This window comes from Pocillopora damicornis, chromosome 3 (assembly GCF_964200805.1).
Source record: "Pocillopora damicornis chromosome 3, jaPocDami1.2, whole genome shotgun sequence".
Lineage (NCBI taxonomy): Eukaryota > Metazoa > Cnidaria > Anthozoa > Scleractinia > Pocilloporidae > Pocillopora > Pocillopora damicornis.
Window position 1 is genome coordinate 14,487,022 of NC_142672.1, and position 13,919 is coordinate 14,500,940.

The 13,919-nt window shown below is 35.4% G+C and overlaps 3 protein-coding genes across 8 annotated transcripts; 2 read left to right on the top strand and 1 right to left on the bottom strand.

Annotated features, from left to right (window-relative positions):
- The first annotated feature begins 187 nt into the window (after positions 1-187).
- Positions 188-3,284, top strand: LOC113678041 (gamma-aminobutyric acid receptor-associated protein-like 2). Its single transcript, XM_027194913.2, has 5 exons — positions 188-337; positions 408-463; positions 536-614; positions 826-919; positions 2,358-3,284. Exons 1-5 carry the CDS (start codon positions 304-306, stop codon positions 2,446-2,448), a joined length of 354 nt encoding a protein of 117 aa, XP_027050714.1. The 5' UTR covers positions 188-303; the 3' UTR covers positions 2,449-3,284.
- LOC113678039 (tRNA-specific adenosine deaminase 1) lies at positions 2,626-8,052 on the bottom strand. Of its 6 annotated transcripts, none has more exons than XM_089200540.1 (8): positions 7,813-8,044; positions 7,244-7,339; positions 6,150-6,204; positions 5,830-5,957; positions 4,713-5,597; positions 4,082-4,178; positions 3,862-3,948; positions 2,626-3,217 (listed from the first exon to the last, which is right to left on the bottom strand). In XM_089200540.1, exons 1-8 carry the CDS (start codon positions 7,958-7,960, stop codon positions 3,079-3,081), a joined length of 1,635 nt encoding a protein of 544 aa, XP_089056666.1. In that variant the 5' UTR covers positions 7,961-8,044; the 3' UTR covers positions 2,626-3,078. The 6 variants fall into 6 exon arrangements, with proteins under 6 accessions (XP_089056666.1, XP_089056665.1, XP_089056667.1 ...); XM_089200539.1 differs by having other exon boundaries at positions 3,862-3,981; XM_089200541.1 differs by having other exon boundaries at positions 3,862-3,981; positions 7,244-7,353; positions 7,813-7,946.
- A 94-nt stretch (positions 8,053-8,146) lies between these two features.
- Positions 8,147-13,088, top strand: LOC113678047 (transmembrane protein 231). The gene is made up of 7 exons (XM_027194919.2): positions 8,147-8,544; positions 8,659-8,825; positions 9,003-9,131; positions 9,744-9,887; positions 10,174-10,255; positions 10,864-10,969; positions 11,497-13,088. The coding sequence occupies exons 1-7, from the start codon at positions 8,406-8,408 to the stop codon at positions 11,657-11,659; spliced, it is 930 nt and encodes a 309-aa protein (XP_027050720.1). The 5' UTR covers positions 8,147-8,405; the 3' UTR covers positions 11,660-13,088.
- The last annotated feature ends 831 nt before the right edge of the window (positions 13,089-13,919 follow it).

The window sequence follows — 13,919 nt, forward strand, 5'->3', positions numbered from 1 at the left end:
CCAAGACATCAATAAAAATTGGTTATTTTCAACCTTTATAAAATGAATTTGATCGACCTTTCGCAAAGCTGTATAGCTGTAAGGTTTATTAAAGCTATTTTTAGAAAGTAATATCAAGAAAATTACCGCTGACCTAAAATCGCGCCAAATATGGAATATTACGTAGTTTAATGACGTCACATAAGAAAATAACAAAAAGTCACGTGTTCAAACATTCTGAGAACTTACGCAGCATAAATCGATATTTGGGAAGAATTGCTTCCATCAGAAGAGCATTTATTCTAGGCTACTTTGCCATTGACAATGAAGTGGAGTTTTAAAGAGGAACATTCCTTAGGCAGGTTAAGTCGTACACCTTAATTTATCGCTTTGACAATATTCTCACCGCTGTTTCTCTGTTATTGTAGAGTCAAGATGCCACGAATCTGCAAAGATAAGGGCGAAGTATCCTGACCGAATTCCCGTGAGTGCTCGCGTCCAAACGTTATTTTTGGTAGTATCAAGCAAGATTGATTTACTATTATTATTGTTCTAGGTCGTTGTTGAGAAAGCACCTAAAACCAGCATTCAAGATATCGATAAAAGGAAATTTCTTGTTCCTTCGGATCTGACAGGTAAGCTTGCCATTAAACGGGAAATACTGTAAACTGAATGGGCTAAACTCGACGTAGTTTCGTCCTTTGTTTCAGCTCGAGGATTTTGTTTGTTGTGTCTCGTTGATAACCATTAAAGTGTTTAAATTTTTGCCTATTTTACTGTGTATTATCATATATTGTTCCTATGTGACAAAAAATTTGTGAGCTATTTAATTGTGTTTCCTTTCAGTGGCGCAGTTCATGTACATCATCCGGAAGAGAATTCAGCTTCCTCCAGAAAAGGCGATGTTTCTTTTTGTCAACAAAGTTCTTCCACAGACAAGGTTTGTTGCAAATATGTTAGCAAGCTTTTAAAACGAATGTCTCATTGTAAGTTTGTATCACATTAGTTACAGAGCAGATTTAGCGAAGCAAAATCACCGTCTTTTTCCTCAACGTAGTTGTTTTTTGCGACCGTTTTGTTTACATCGTTAAATCTGCCTTCCAAAGAAGAACTCTGGTTTCGAGTGAGTTTTTCTTTTAAGCAACATCGTATTCTTTTTTCGTCTACCAAACTAAAACGGAGATTTAGTTCTTAAATAGTTCGGTCTTAAAAGAGGAGATTCGAAAGTGTCCCAGAAAGAGAAATTCAGACGTCTTTGCACTTGCGGCGCTTTTACTTGTAATGGCCGCTCTCAGATTCCAAACTCTTTCATCGCTAACCCGTATCTAAGTCTCCTATCGACGCTTTTCCTCGTTTCACAGCTGTCTTTTGGAAAGGCTTGTATGTGCTTTGTTTATTTTCCCCACGGATCCCTTTGGTTTTTGTGCGAAAAGAGGAGCTCGTTCCTTATTCCAAAGAATTTCGCAATTTTAATTGTAAGTCAACAGAGGTACATAACCAAGAGCGGAGGTTTTGTCGGGGAATAGATATTTCTTACAGCTCCTGGTAATTCAGGCTTGTCCGAATAATACCAAGAAGAAAGAAAGCTGTTTAAGTCGTAATTTACATTTGCTGGTGGCAGAATATATAATTCACCAAAATGTGCTACCTTGTTTATACTGACAGTGCGGATGGGTCTTTGATAATATGGTATGCTCCTACCTTGTGCATTTGTGTTTTCGCGTGTACATAGAGATTTTCCTTTTTTTTTTCTTTCTTTTTTTTCTTTTTCAATAAAGAACATGTACTTTTCCAGAAGAATAATTTAACATAGAAACAAAGGTCAAATTACAGTCTGTTGATCAATTCTACATCCAGTTTGCCTGAGTCTCATGTGAACTTAAAAGTTGCCGTGTGACTTACCTCATGCAACAACACCATCCAGTTAACTTATCCAGGAGGTTTCTGTATTTCTGTTTTGAGATTCTGCTTTCCCTTCTATATCACTCTTTTTCAGTATCTTATCGTTACCCTGTAGTTCACAACATTTAGCAGTGGTATTGCATGATTTTCAGAACCATCTTTCTTTTTCTAAGAACTCAGCTGTAGTTTTTTTGTTTAACAATTTGAGAGGTTCAAAGTCACCATGCATGCATCATACAGATTTTTAGCAATTGAAACTGCTCACTGGTGAAATTTAAGTCAACAAAATAGACCAAAAAACCAGCCAAAACAAAAGTACAAGTGCATAAAATTTTTTTAAGTTAACAGACACTTTTTCAGAGTATTTGATAAGAAAAGTGGGGAAGCAAGTGCTTTGGTTGTGTGTTGTAACTGACCTGGTTCCATAGTTATTCACCTAACAATGCATACTCACTGTTTGTACTTTTCCCTTATAGTTCAACCATGGGTTCTATCTACGAAGAACACAAAGATGAAGATGGCTTCCTGTACATTGCCTATAGTGGGGAAAACACTTTTGGAATGTAAATGCTTCAGTTGAAATCTCTGGATTGAACTCAATATAAACTCTTGGATTGTCAATGTACCTTACAGATTGGTTTTGGGTTTTATTAGGGTTAATAGTCTGGCAAAATATATTGTGTTCTAAAGGAGATTAAACATGCTGAACTAGATGTTACTTTAAGAAAAGATTGACCTGGCATCTTTGTGTAGATTTCAGTGTTTTATTGTAGGATCAATCAGGTACATTGGAGCTGTGATAAAAAGTATGGATTGTAAATTAGCATAACAACAAAACTGCGATTTTGTAAATACAGGTATATGCACAGTGTATACTACCACTCAATCTTCAGCCAGAGAAAAACAGAAATATGAAATCCAGTATCCTTGGCTGAATTTGTTTATGAGGTTGAATAGAATGCTGTCTTCGGGTTTGCTTAAATTTCTTATGTGTACTCCAGCTTCTTAATATTCGTGTTATTTTGATTACTGTGCAACTATTAACAGAATAATAAAACTGATTCATTCTCTTGACACTAGTGACAGTGGCCAATTGGCTAAATGACTTTACAAATTTTGAGTAATGACCACAAATAATCCATATCTCCTACAAGTTGCAGCTAGCATGGCTAAGAACCACGAAAGTTCTTTATTTTTTCATTCTGATCCAGTGAAATTTGATAGGTTGTCAGGCTTCAGGCACCAAGTTGGAAATGCAATGAGGAATTTTTCCCTGACAGCATTATATATTGAAGCTTGTCTCTTTGCATTGTGGTAGCTTGTTATTTCCTTTTGCCTGAAAATAAAGTCAGATAATTTTGATGTAACTTGTGGTAAATAAATTTTTCATTTTATTAGTTAAACAGTGTACTGCACACTTTGTTCATATTTCTTTTAAGATCAAGATGATAGAAATTGGTGACAGGGTGACTATTTCACTTCCAAGATCTCATTAGTAATTCCCCCTATTTTCTGTTATTAAATTCTTATGATGTTAGTTCTGAGAATTTTGTATTGTATTAGCTATAATCCTCTAATTAATATATTCTATAATCCCATCACTAGTTTGCATGATTTTGTATTTAATAGTTGAGAGAAATTTGTCTTGGTCACTCATAGAAGTTGCAGGGTTAAACTTAAGGCATGAACTTAGAGGCCCATCCAGCCAGAGAGTAATCCCATTTCTGAGTCATGACACTTCCTCGAGTGTTGCCTCTTGTCACTATGAGTTGCTTCCCAGATCCTTATTCAACACCAGAATTCTTGTGCCAGTTTTGCCACCCAAATTAAAAAAAAAATAAACATTCCATACTTTAAATTACCATATTTATGAATTAAGGACTTCCTTGGCTTTAATACTGCTAATGCAGTTACCATTACATACATAAAAGCTCTGTAATCAGTTTAAGGAGTGTACCATGTATCACTAGTTGGACTAACCTTAATGAGGACGGAAGCTTCCAGACAGGAATGCTACCAACCAGAGCTTTGAATGTCTCAAACAGACTTGCTTTACAAATGCAGGTTCTAATAAAAAAAGCGTGGATTTTTCTTAAATACCTTTGAAATGAAGAAAATGAAATGAAATGAACAAAACTAAATGATCTTGACAACATGGAAAAATTGTACAGAAATCTTAGTTTTTCTGGTCATTTTTTACCTTGCTTTTGGTGATGAGAGGTTCTTTTTAGTAACGCCCTGTCGAAGTCCATTAACAGAAATTTCATGGTAGAAGGGATCTTTAATCCAAATAATAGCTAATTGTAATAAATTTGAAAAAAAAAAAAACTGTCAGAGGAAGAAAATCAGGGAAAATCAGGAAACATGCTTTTATATTAGCTCCTTGCAAAAGACTGGTAACAGCAGCAGCAGTGGAAATACAGCATGTAACAGACAAGACTCTATAAATCCTCATCTGCTATCTTGCATGTAACTGACACAGCTGGAAACATTGTACACATTAAGTTAGAGGTACAAGTTGATAAAGGGGATAAGTTTCTTAGTTGATAATACTAAGTTACCAAGTGGTACAATTTGTCATTAGCTTCTACATAGACCTCGGTGTGCCTCAATTTTCAAAGTGAAGGCCTCCTCACAAGCTATCTCTAATTCTCCATGTGCACAAAGGAAGAGGGAAAAGGAGTGGTGAAAAACCGCCCTAAGAAACACGAGAAAGAAGTCAAATCTCTTCAAATAAGGCAGCTTTTCTACTTGGCTTTGCAGAAATAATTTACCGATACTTGAAATACTTGAAATGTAGTGAGAGAAATTAAGTTTTCATCTTTTTTTACCTGTTGAGGATGAAGATACTTTACTCTGACTCTGTTCCATGACTTTATATTTGCTGTGTTCAAACTGCACATCTGCTTGAAAGGTCTTGGGCTTATGATGACAAAATTCACTATACAAGTCCAATGATACAGATAAAGTGCGTTCAAAGATTCCTCTCTTCATAGCAGTGCCATCATAGGGGCACATACCAACCACAATGGATGACAGGTACACTGGAGTTGTTAAAAAGTAAGACAACAGAGCTCCTTGGATACCAAGAACATTCCATTTCATTATTTTGTCACTGCATGACATTGAAAATGTAGGATCTCCACGCCCTGGTTTAGTGCGTAAAATACCCACAGTATGGTATCCAATGCCAGGTTGAAGAAGATCCTGCTCACCTCCTGGCACACACTTTGCTCCTGTTCTATGCACATCTTTGTACTGTTTACCATTATTTTGTATCTGATTGACATTGGCCACCACATGTCCAGTCTCATCATTATTTATACTCACAGGATCTGTTTGTGTTCCATTTGCTTTTTGTTCCTTACAGTTGATGGTGAAATTTTTTAGGTCTTCACATTTTGATTGTGAGTCTGATAGGTACAATGAGAATTCTGCTGAGGTTTCATTTGCGTGGTTACCACTATGCATGCCAGTAGCTTCTTGAGGAAAGATTTGCACAGTTGATGATACAATAGAGGTTTCAATCAGAATGTCAGAGCTTAAATCATTGGTTGTTTTCTTTTCAAGACAGATTTTCTTTGAGGAATCCATGGGTGTGACAATTTCAGAGGGTGATTGACATTTTCTCTTTCCAGACTTAAGGCTTTGACTTTGTAATCCTGAAACTACCAAAGTATCATCTTCTGCTTTTGGAAAGATTGAAGCATCACCACCTGAAAAATGGAATTATGGTTGGTAACTAATTTAAATACCACTGAGGTTTGATTCAAGTTTGATTCAACCAAATAACTTAACAGTCATATCATATTTAAATTATTTTCTACAAGAGTTAATAAACAATCTTTTGCCCAGTTTAAGACTTATCTAAAAATAATTACAGATAAAAAAAGAGTTCAATTAGGTACAAAGTAATTTGACTCAGGTAACAAAAAATGAAATACTTACAAGGTGTATGGGAAGTAAAAAGATGAAAGGACACTCCATCTTTAAGCTTGCATAAATAACTTTCATCTTGGAAAACAAATATACTTTTCTCCTCTTTATAAACATACCATAACTGCTGGTAAAGATACCTTGAGAGAAAAAAAACATTGATCACACCTAACAATATATTAAGTATGGTCCTTGAAGGCTAAACATTGGTTTTCACAATAATTATATATTAAAACAAATATCCAATATATAAAAAGACTCAAAAATAGATGAAAAAAACAAACAAAAAAAATTTTAAAAGAATTAAAACAAAGGATCATTAGCATTCAGACCTGAGAAAACTTCTCCTGGCAATAACTTCTGCATGGCTGTCATTTAAAATAGTTCCTGCAGAGATACATGCTATATTAACCCTTAAACTCTGACCCAAGATCTATGATTGATAATTCACCGTTTAGCTTCCACACATTTCCCTGTAAATTAGTCATGAGATTTTGGAGTAAGATCAAGATAACAACTGAAACCTGATAAGTTTGATTATAATATTTTCATTGCATGTTTGCCTGGTTATTGGACATTTTAGCTTACAAAGGGTTAACCCTTTTATACCTAAGATCCACAAGTCAATTCTCTTCACTGTTTGTTATACATTTCTTATAATTTTGGCTCTGAGAATTTGTTATAAAATCAAACAATTTCCCTGAGTTGATGTTCTATTGTCTTCTTGACACCTTTCTTCAGGACAACGTAATAATATTGTAAAAAAGAATTATTAAGTGGTCACTCCTAAGGGTTAAAGAGTTAACCCTTTAATTCTCAAGACCTAATTACTGTCATAAAGTTATTGTAAGGTTAGTTTGGAGAATTTGGTATTGGGTAATAATCCCCTAATAAATATTTGTCTTTATTCTTATCACTCATCTGCTTGATATTGTGTTGATATTGTAAGGAGAAATTCTGTCTTGATCACTTATGGGAGTTATTAAGAGTTAACCAAGCTGAACTTAACTGAATATTTGGGAAGTGACAGTCAGTCATCACTGCTTTGTTATTGAGCATAACAAATTTGGCTCATTGTAATTTTAAAAGAAGAACTGTATACTAGTGGAGAAGAGTACTTCAGAGACTGATAAAAGATGCTCTGGAGTTGGAGCCACAGTTGAACCAGGTTTACAACTTTAGATAAGTTGGACTCATTGTACTAAAAAATTGTTTAAATGGTTACATTATCATCACATGTAAAAGCTACGTCAAAATTTGTTTGTACATGTCCTTTATTACTCATAAATAGCATAATAGTCAATTACAAACACAACATTTCTGTGAATAATTATTTGATGACTCTTTCACAGCTTGAAATTTATGGTCTGCATCTCCAATTTTTTTAAGCAATTATAAGGCTCTTTCAATTGTACCAAATTTTTACCTTGATTGTTCATTCTGTTTCTTCCTATGCATTTAGAACCAGTTCCCATTGCAACCACCTCCATGGAATATTTTGTTGTTGAGTTGTCATCGTCATCTATAGTATTTGAACTACTACACATCATTAATAAATTTAAGAAATAAATCATAATTAACCTGCATACGATGGATAAAGAACTGATTCCCAGAGGTAAACTATAAGAAAGAAAAGTCTGCGAAGCCTTTGCCTTGAAATCTTGTAACGTGCCGAAGTGGAATCTGTCGACACTCGCAAACAGGGTTTTTGTTAAAAAAAAAACATAGGAGCAAGAGAATGAAGTTAAGCATCTGGATGAAATTCGCTCAGGCCACTAGAATTTAGCAGGAGAAATTTATGCGTTGTACTCTTAGCATTTTCCGACCCTGTAGATCTGCGTGGCAAACTCTTCAGATTTGTTCCAAGCCTTCCGGGTTGATCCCTTAATTTCATTAGCCATGCTTATCCGAAAAACATAGGTATTAAATAAAGGTAAATAGTTTAGTACCAAATAGTTATTTCATTTCAGAAATAATAGGTTTAAATGTTTTAACCTCTTTGCTGAACAAGCACAATAGCAGCCAACAAAGTCCACTCGCCATCTATTTGAGGTTTTCCCTTCTTGTTCAACTTGTTGAAATGATCACAACATAAACGAGCTAGCTTGTCTGCAAATATTTCATCTTCCTTCCAATGAGCCATAGAACAACAGAGCAGAGGTATATAATTCTGCGAAATATCTAACACAGTACAAAAATGTCCTTGCCGTCCGCCATCTTGAACGAGATTTAATTCTAAGGATCTGGGCCGAATACATAATGCAAATTTTGAGAAGCAGGGGAGGGGTAAGGTAATTCTTTTTGACCTGTTTCAAACACGGAAGTTCTTGAGATCAAAATGGAAAAGATGCTTCGAACATGGATACAACGTACTCGATTATTATTATTTCATATCTATAATAATTTTAGTTTCTTTTGTACCATTTCAACAAAGAAACATTTTGCAAAAAACTCGATCAGTCCACCCCATTGAAGAAATGTATTTCTCCTCTTTACATTCGCGGGCTCAATCTACGAAGGGAAAAATGTGAGAGAGCGCCAATTTTTGTTTATAAAAGTTCGTCGCTAAGCAGGAATATTTCTTCGACATGGTGATGTACGTAGTTCATACGCATAATGTACGACAAAAATACAAGACTCACATTTGTAGCAGAGCGACTCTTTTCCAATTCTTTGTCATAATTTTGACTTTTATACCACCCCTGATTATTGCCTATGTCACGCACGGTAAGCAAATTTTCTGATTATTTTTTCGTTTTTTATTCAATACTGTTCTACTCTAAGCTCTTAACTTTCTTGTAATTAATTGTAAACCTCATGAATCGTTGTGAAACACTGCAGGTTTCTGGCTCAAGGAAAGTTCTTTCAGAGAGCAACCCGATGTTCGTTTTAAACACGAACTGCTTGTCGTTCTTCAAGGAAATACCCCAGGTTCATTTATGGCCTACAGTACGTTTCAAAACTTTAACCATCTTCTGCAGGAAAAGCTTAGAATTCCACTCATAAAGGTGATTAGAACTGAATCTGAGATATTAGTTTTTTACTGTGACTGCGAACCCTAATATTCTTTAATTTCAAATTTTTTCCTGTGATAATTTAGAACTGTAATTATGAGATAGTTGAATCGAATTTTCCCACAATTATCATTCACACTGTAAGTAATATGTTGTTTTTCTTGGATTAAGTCTTGGGAAACAGATGGTAACCTGGATGGAAAGTATGACAGCCTTCACTTCAATATTGAGATACCCCTGTCAGACTCTGAGGCAATACATTCTGTACAACTGCTGCTGATATTTGATTACAAACTTTATGTAAGTTACACTGTACATTTTGAGTCGTGTTGCAGTCTAAGCGACCCATTGCAGAAGCTTTTCATTCTGGTATCTTAAGCACAAGGATAACAGTTGTGCTGTAATGTCTCCTCCATGTAGATGCTTGATTATTACAGGTGGTCTCCATTGCAAATCTTTGAGTTTCCCTGTTAGAGTAGAGAGTGGCACTATTGTTAAGAATGCTTCAAGAAAAGGCAAATTCATGGCTTGCTTGTTAAATCACAGTGTTTTCATGTTGGAGATATTTGATTTAGGAATCTTGCCAGTCAGTATGCAAGTGGTGTTTTGAGTAAGATTCTTTTGCATTTCTCTTAATTAACCCTTAGTGAATGACTGGACTAGCATCAAAATTTTCCTTACAGTATATTCCTTGAATCAAACATTAAGAAAAAATGAGAGTGTAGGAAACAGTTGCCAACTAAAGAGGCTCCTGACTGTTAATAAAATTCCCCCTGTTGGTACCATTGGAAATGTTTACTAAGTTAATGGTATGGAGAATATGCATATTATGTTCAGGTGTTAAGAGTGAATTAAGTAATATGAAGATCTGATATGATCAACAGCTGTCCTGATGTCTTTCTTTTTCTTCAGAAATATGTCAGACTTCAGATGGAGAGCATGGCCTACATCCATCACTCATCTCCTCTAGCTGGTGCAGAGTTTTCAACAGTTGGAAAACTGATTCTTCAGCAGTCAGGACCCTTACCTTACAAAGGACAACACGTCTTATATAACGTAAGGAGTACAAATGAATCCTGAAAGAATAACCTTGAATAGAGTAATGCAATATACTGGTATGCACAATTTGCTTCTTTCATTGTGGCTATGGGTCTCCAGAGCCTCTTAGCAGGTCAGCAGCTATCTGCAAACTCTGTTATCTGCTCTCCTTTGGTCTGTGCTTTACTGATTTACAAAAGACTCTTGTGTTTTGACACCATCTGGTGTGAGTTCTTATGCCAGTAAACCAATTTTAAGTGTAGACAGTTATTTAAGCCAATTATTAACAATTTTCTGGTTGTAGGTACCAGTTATTGATGGTTCAAGTTCTAATGTTGATGCTTATAAATTGTATGACATATTTACTGCATACACCCAACGTAATGGTAGGTATTGATAAGCTCTTTACCTAGTAAGAGGTTTTGATAGCCTCTGATAAAAGAGCGTCATGTAAAGAAAGGCTTATTAGTCCTGTTTTTAAAATTAATCAATGCAAACTATGTATTATTCATATTTTTTGATGGTTCAGATATCTGAAGTACAGACAAGACTGACTCACAAAGTTGCAGGACCTTATTATACTTTCAGTTAAAAGCATCACTAGGTTGCAAAGATTAATTCCAGGTTACCCTGCTCCCCAAACTTATCAGGTTTTCCTCACCTTTTAGAGGCAATTCTTCACACCGCTAGTGGAATGAAGGCAATGTGAGAGCAAAGTGTCTCAAATCTGGACCTTAAAATCTCTCACTAAGCCTTGAGTGGAGTTTATTGATCTCCTTTCAGTGAAATATTTGAATTATTTGACCAAACCAGTTGACTTTAAGTGAATTTGTATTTTTTGGTAAGTTATGAGATGAAATTGGTGGAAAATTTACTTCATCCTTGTACCAAGAATTTAACTTGTGCTGTTGTGGTATCTGCAGAGAAAATATCTATGATTATCCAACAAAGGCTAAAGAGAAACTTATTCTAGTCCTGTTTTATGCTTTGTCAGTCACCACAGAATATGTGTCATTCCATCCTGTGTGGACAACTGGTAGAGCAGCTGGGCAGCCATTTGTTATAAAAGGAACTGTTTATTACCCAGAGGAGACAATCATGTATCTTTTAGTAAAACTTTTAAGTGTATCAAGGTTGTGCTAATGTACTGCAAGCAATCATTACTAGGATATTATTCAGGGCCGCCACTAGCTTTTGTTGAAAAGGTAAAGTGTTGCTCTTAAGTTAACCCATGTACACCACTGGAGCTGACATCTAAGTTTTCATTGCTTGATACAACCAAACTGAGGTTTCAATGAGCTGTAAGTCTGCAAGATGTCTCACCACCATCTGTTTAGCCTACAAAGAGACTCTCTTGGTTATTTTCACCTTAAGGCATGGCCGCCAATTACACTAGTGGCAGCCACTTATGGAAAAAGTTATTGAGACCCCTCTGACTAAGAGTATTTCAATCTCCTTTCCTTGGATGGGATGATATTCAATGATACATTTACACCTCGCATATTTTCCAACCATTATCAAGGTTTTAAGAGATGTGTTGCAACTGTTTCTTAGAATTGTGTTTGAAGATTTTCGCATCAGGAGTTGTTCAATTGCAAACAGAGTTCACCTTAACGTTATTTTTAAGATACCGTCCAGGATTTTGGCAGCTCATCAAGATGGCTTGGATCCAGTACTTGGCTATTCTGTTCATCTTTCTCTTTTTGTTTGATAGAGTCAAGAGATTTGTGTTTGAAAACCAAGTGGTGACTACAGTTCCTATGAAGATAGAAAAAGAGCACTTAGACTGATAATCCAGGCATAAAAGGGGGCCAGCTGCTAAAGATGATGAAAGAGCCAGGGTCTGGAGAAAAGGCGTTAATAGCAAAGGAGAAGTTAAAGGACAAGGAATGAAGGGAGGAGTCTCCAACGAACAGGTCTTTGAGGCGCAAGACATCAAGAAACGAATCATATACGGTTAAGTCTCTATGAGACAAGCTATTAAGGAACAAGTCATTGTTGAAAGCTACTAGTCTGATAACAGTAAACAAATAGTTTTGATAAGAGCTTTAAACATTGGGAGAAGTCAAGCGGGTATTGTAATACAGCCAAAAGAGACTGAAAAAGGAAACTCGCACAGGCATCAACAGGGCGTATAGAGCCTGATATACAGATATACACAGAACAGGCATTTTTTGTGTAAACACTTTTGTCTTAGTCCAAAAAATAGCTGATAACTGCTCCTAAACCATGCACCATATGTGCTAAAACCGGAACATGCGGGAACTCCGCGGAATTTTAAAAAGATGAAATAACCATAAAATTTGAAAAAAAGTTTACTTTTTTCAATTTTGAAAAAATGATAAAAAATAGTAAAACTCAATCTGTGTGTAGCCCGTGAACTTTTTGAGTTAAGTCTGCCACCCTGGTTTTCGGTTACCACTAGAGACAGCGGATTGCAATTTCAAACGACACGAACGTAAACCCACCATTTTCCATGTTAGGAACGAGGTTACTGGTTAGCGAAAACCACGATGGTGGACTTCAGGCACGAAGAGCGCGAGCTACACACAAATTGACTTAATGTATGTATAAACTACTTTTTATCAATCTTTTTTTTACTTTTATTTTTTTAAATTTCGCGGTGTTCCGGCATGTTAAGGTGTATTGGGTTTTAGCTCATGCCATCATGCACAGACGTCTGTCGACAGAACTATCAAAAGAAGGAACTTTTTCTTCAAATGACAAATTTCTGTAGGTAGCTTCATGGAGAAATGTCGTAAGGAGACGCATGTCCTTACTGCTTAGGATCCTCACCCCACATAATTCTTAACGCTACCTTGTGCTGTTTGTTTTCTTTTTTGCATAGTAGCGGAACTATCGTTCCATCTTTACATCTCGTCAGTGTGTAGCGTTGTAGAGCATACTTAGGCGTACAAAATAAGGTCAACTGAAGGATATTTTATTTCGCTAAAATCTTGCATCGTATTAATGTACATAATTTTTTTAAAAATAACGGTGTAGCATTTTTAATAAACATTCTCCACATCGTATTTCGCTCTTCAAGATGTATATGTTAGTTGCTACTTTTAAATTGCACGCTTCTTTGAAGCCATGAGGTAGATGCGAAGTAGGTCGTTCATAATTTATTTCATTTTAATTTATGCGGTCTTATTTCTGTTTTTATCGATATTTCTCAAGAGTTGTAAACAGGTATTAAATTATTGAAACTCTTTAGCGTACATTAAATGTCTGGAGACTTATTACTCTTTTAATGAGATATATATATATATATATATATATATATATATATATGTATATATATATATATGTATATATATATTATGAGAAGAAAAAAAAGGACGCAACTACATTTCCCGACAAGCCTGTTTTGTGAATCGCTTTAAACCCCTGAAGAGTGAAGCGATTCACGAGACAGGCTTGTCGGGAAATGTAGTTGCGTCCTTTTTTCCTCTCATAATATTTATTCTGCTCTGCTTCAACGTATTGAGCACTGTTCCACGCGAAAATCGACTAGCAGACTTCCTATCTATCTATCTATCTATCTATCTATATATATATATATATATATATATATATATCTATATATCTATATATCTATATATATATATATATCTCTTTCAAATATTTGATATTCACATATTCACAGTCGTTCAAATACATTTGAGTTCATGATCTCGCGAAATTTCAGTTTTACCACAATGTGCTTATCTCAATGTTCAAAGATGACGGGCTGTGTTTTCGAATCCAGACTGGAAGTAGGTGGTTACAAAGTAGCCCCAAACTTTTTCAAACTCCAGATCCGTTTCGATCTTTTAAAATGCAGAATTTTTTTTATCATCTTTTTTTCTAACTGATCTCTTACGTTAAGGTCGTGAGATATAAACTTTAGAGATGGCTGGGGTTATCTCTAATAATATGATGTCGAATTCTGAAGCTGAATTTTTTATACAGATTCATAAACTGGGCCATTCCTTTTAAGTCAAGGGTTTCGAAAGTAAAAAGAGTTTAAGACTTCCCATGTTGGGAAATACTCGATCATGTATTGTG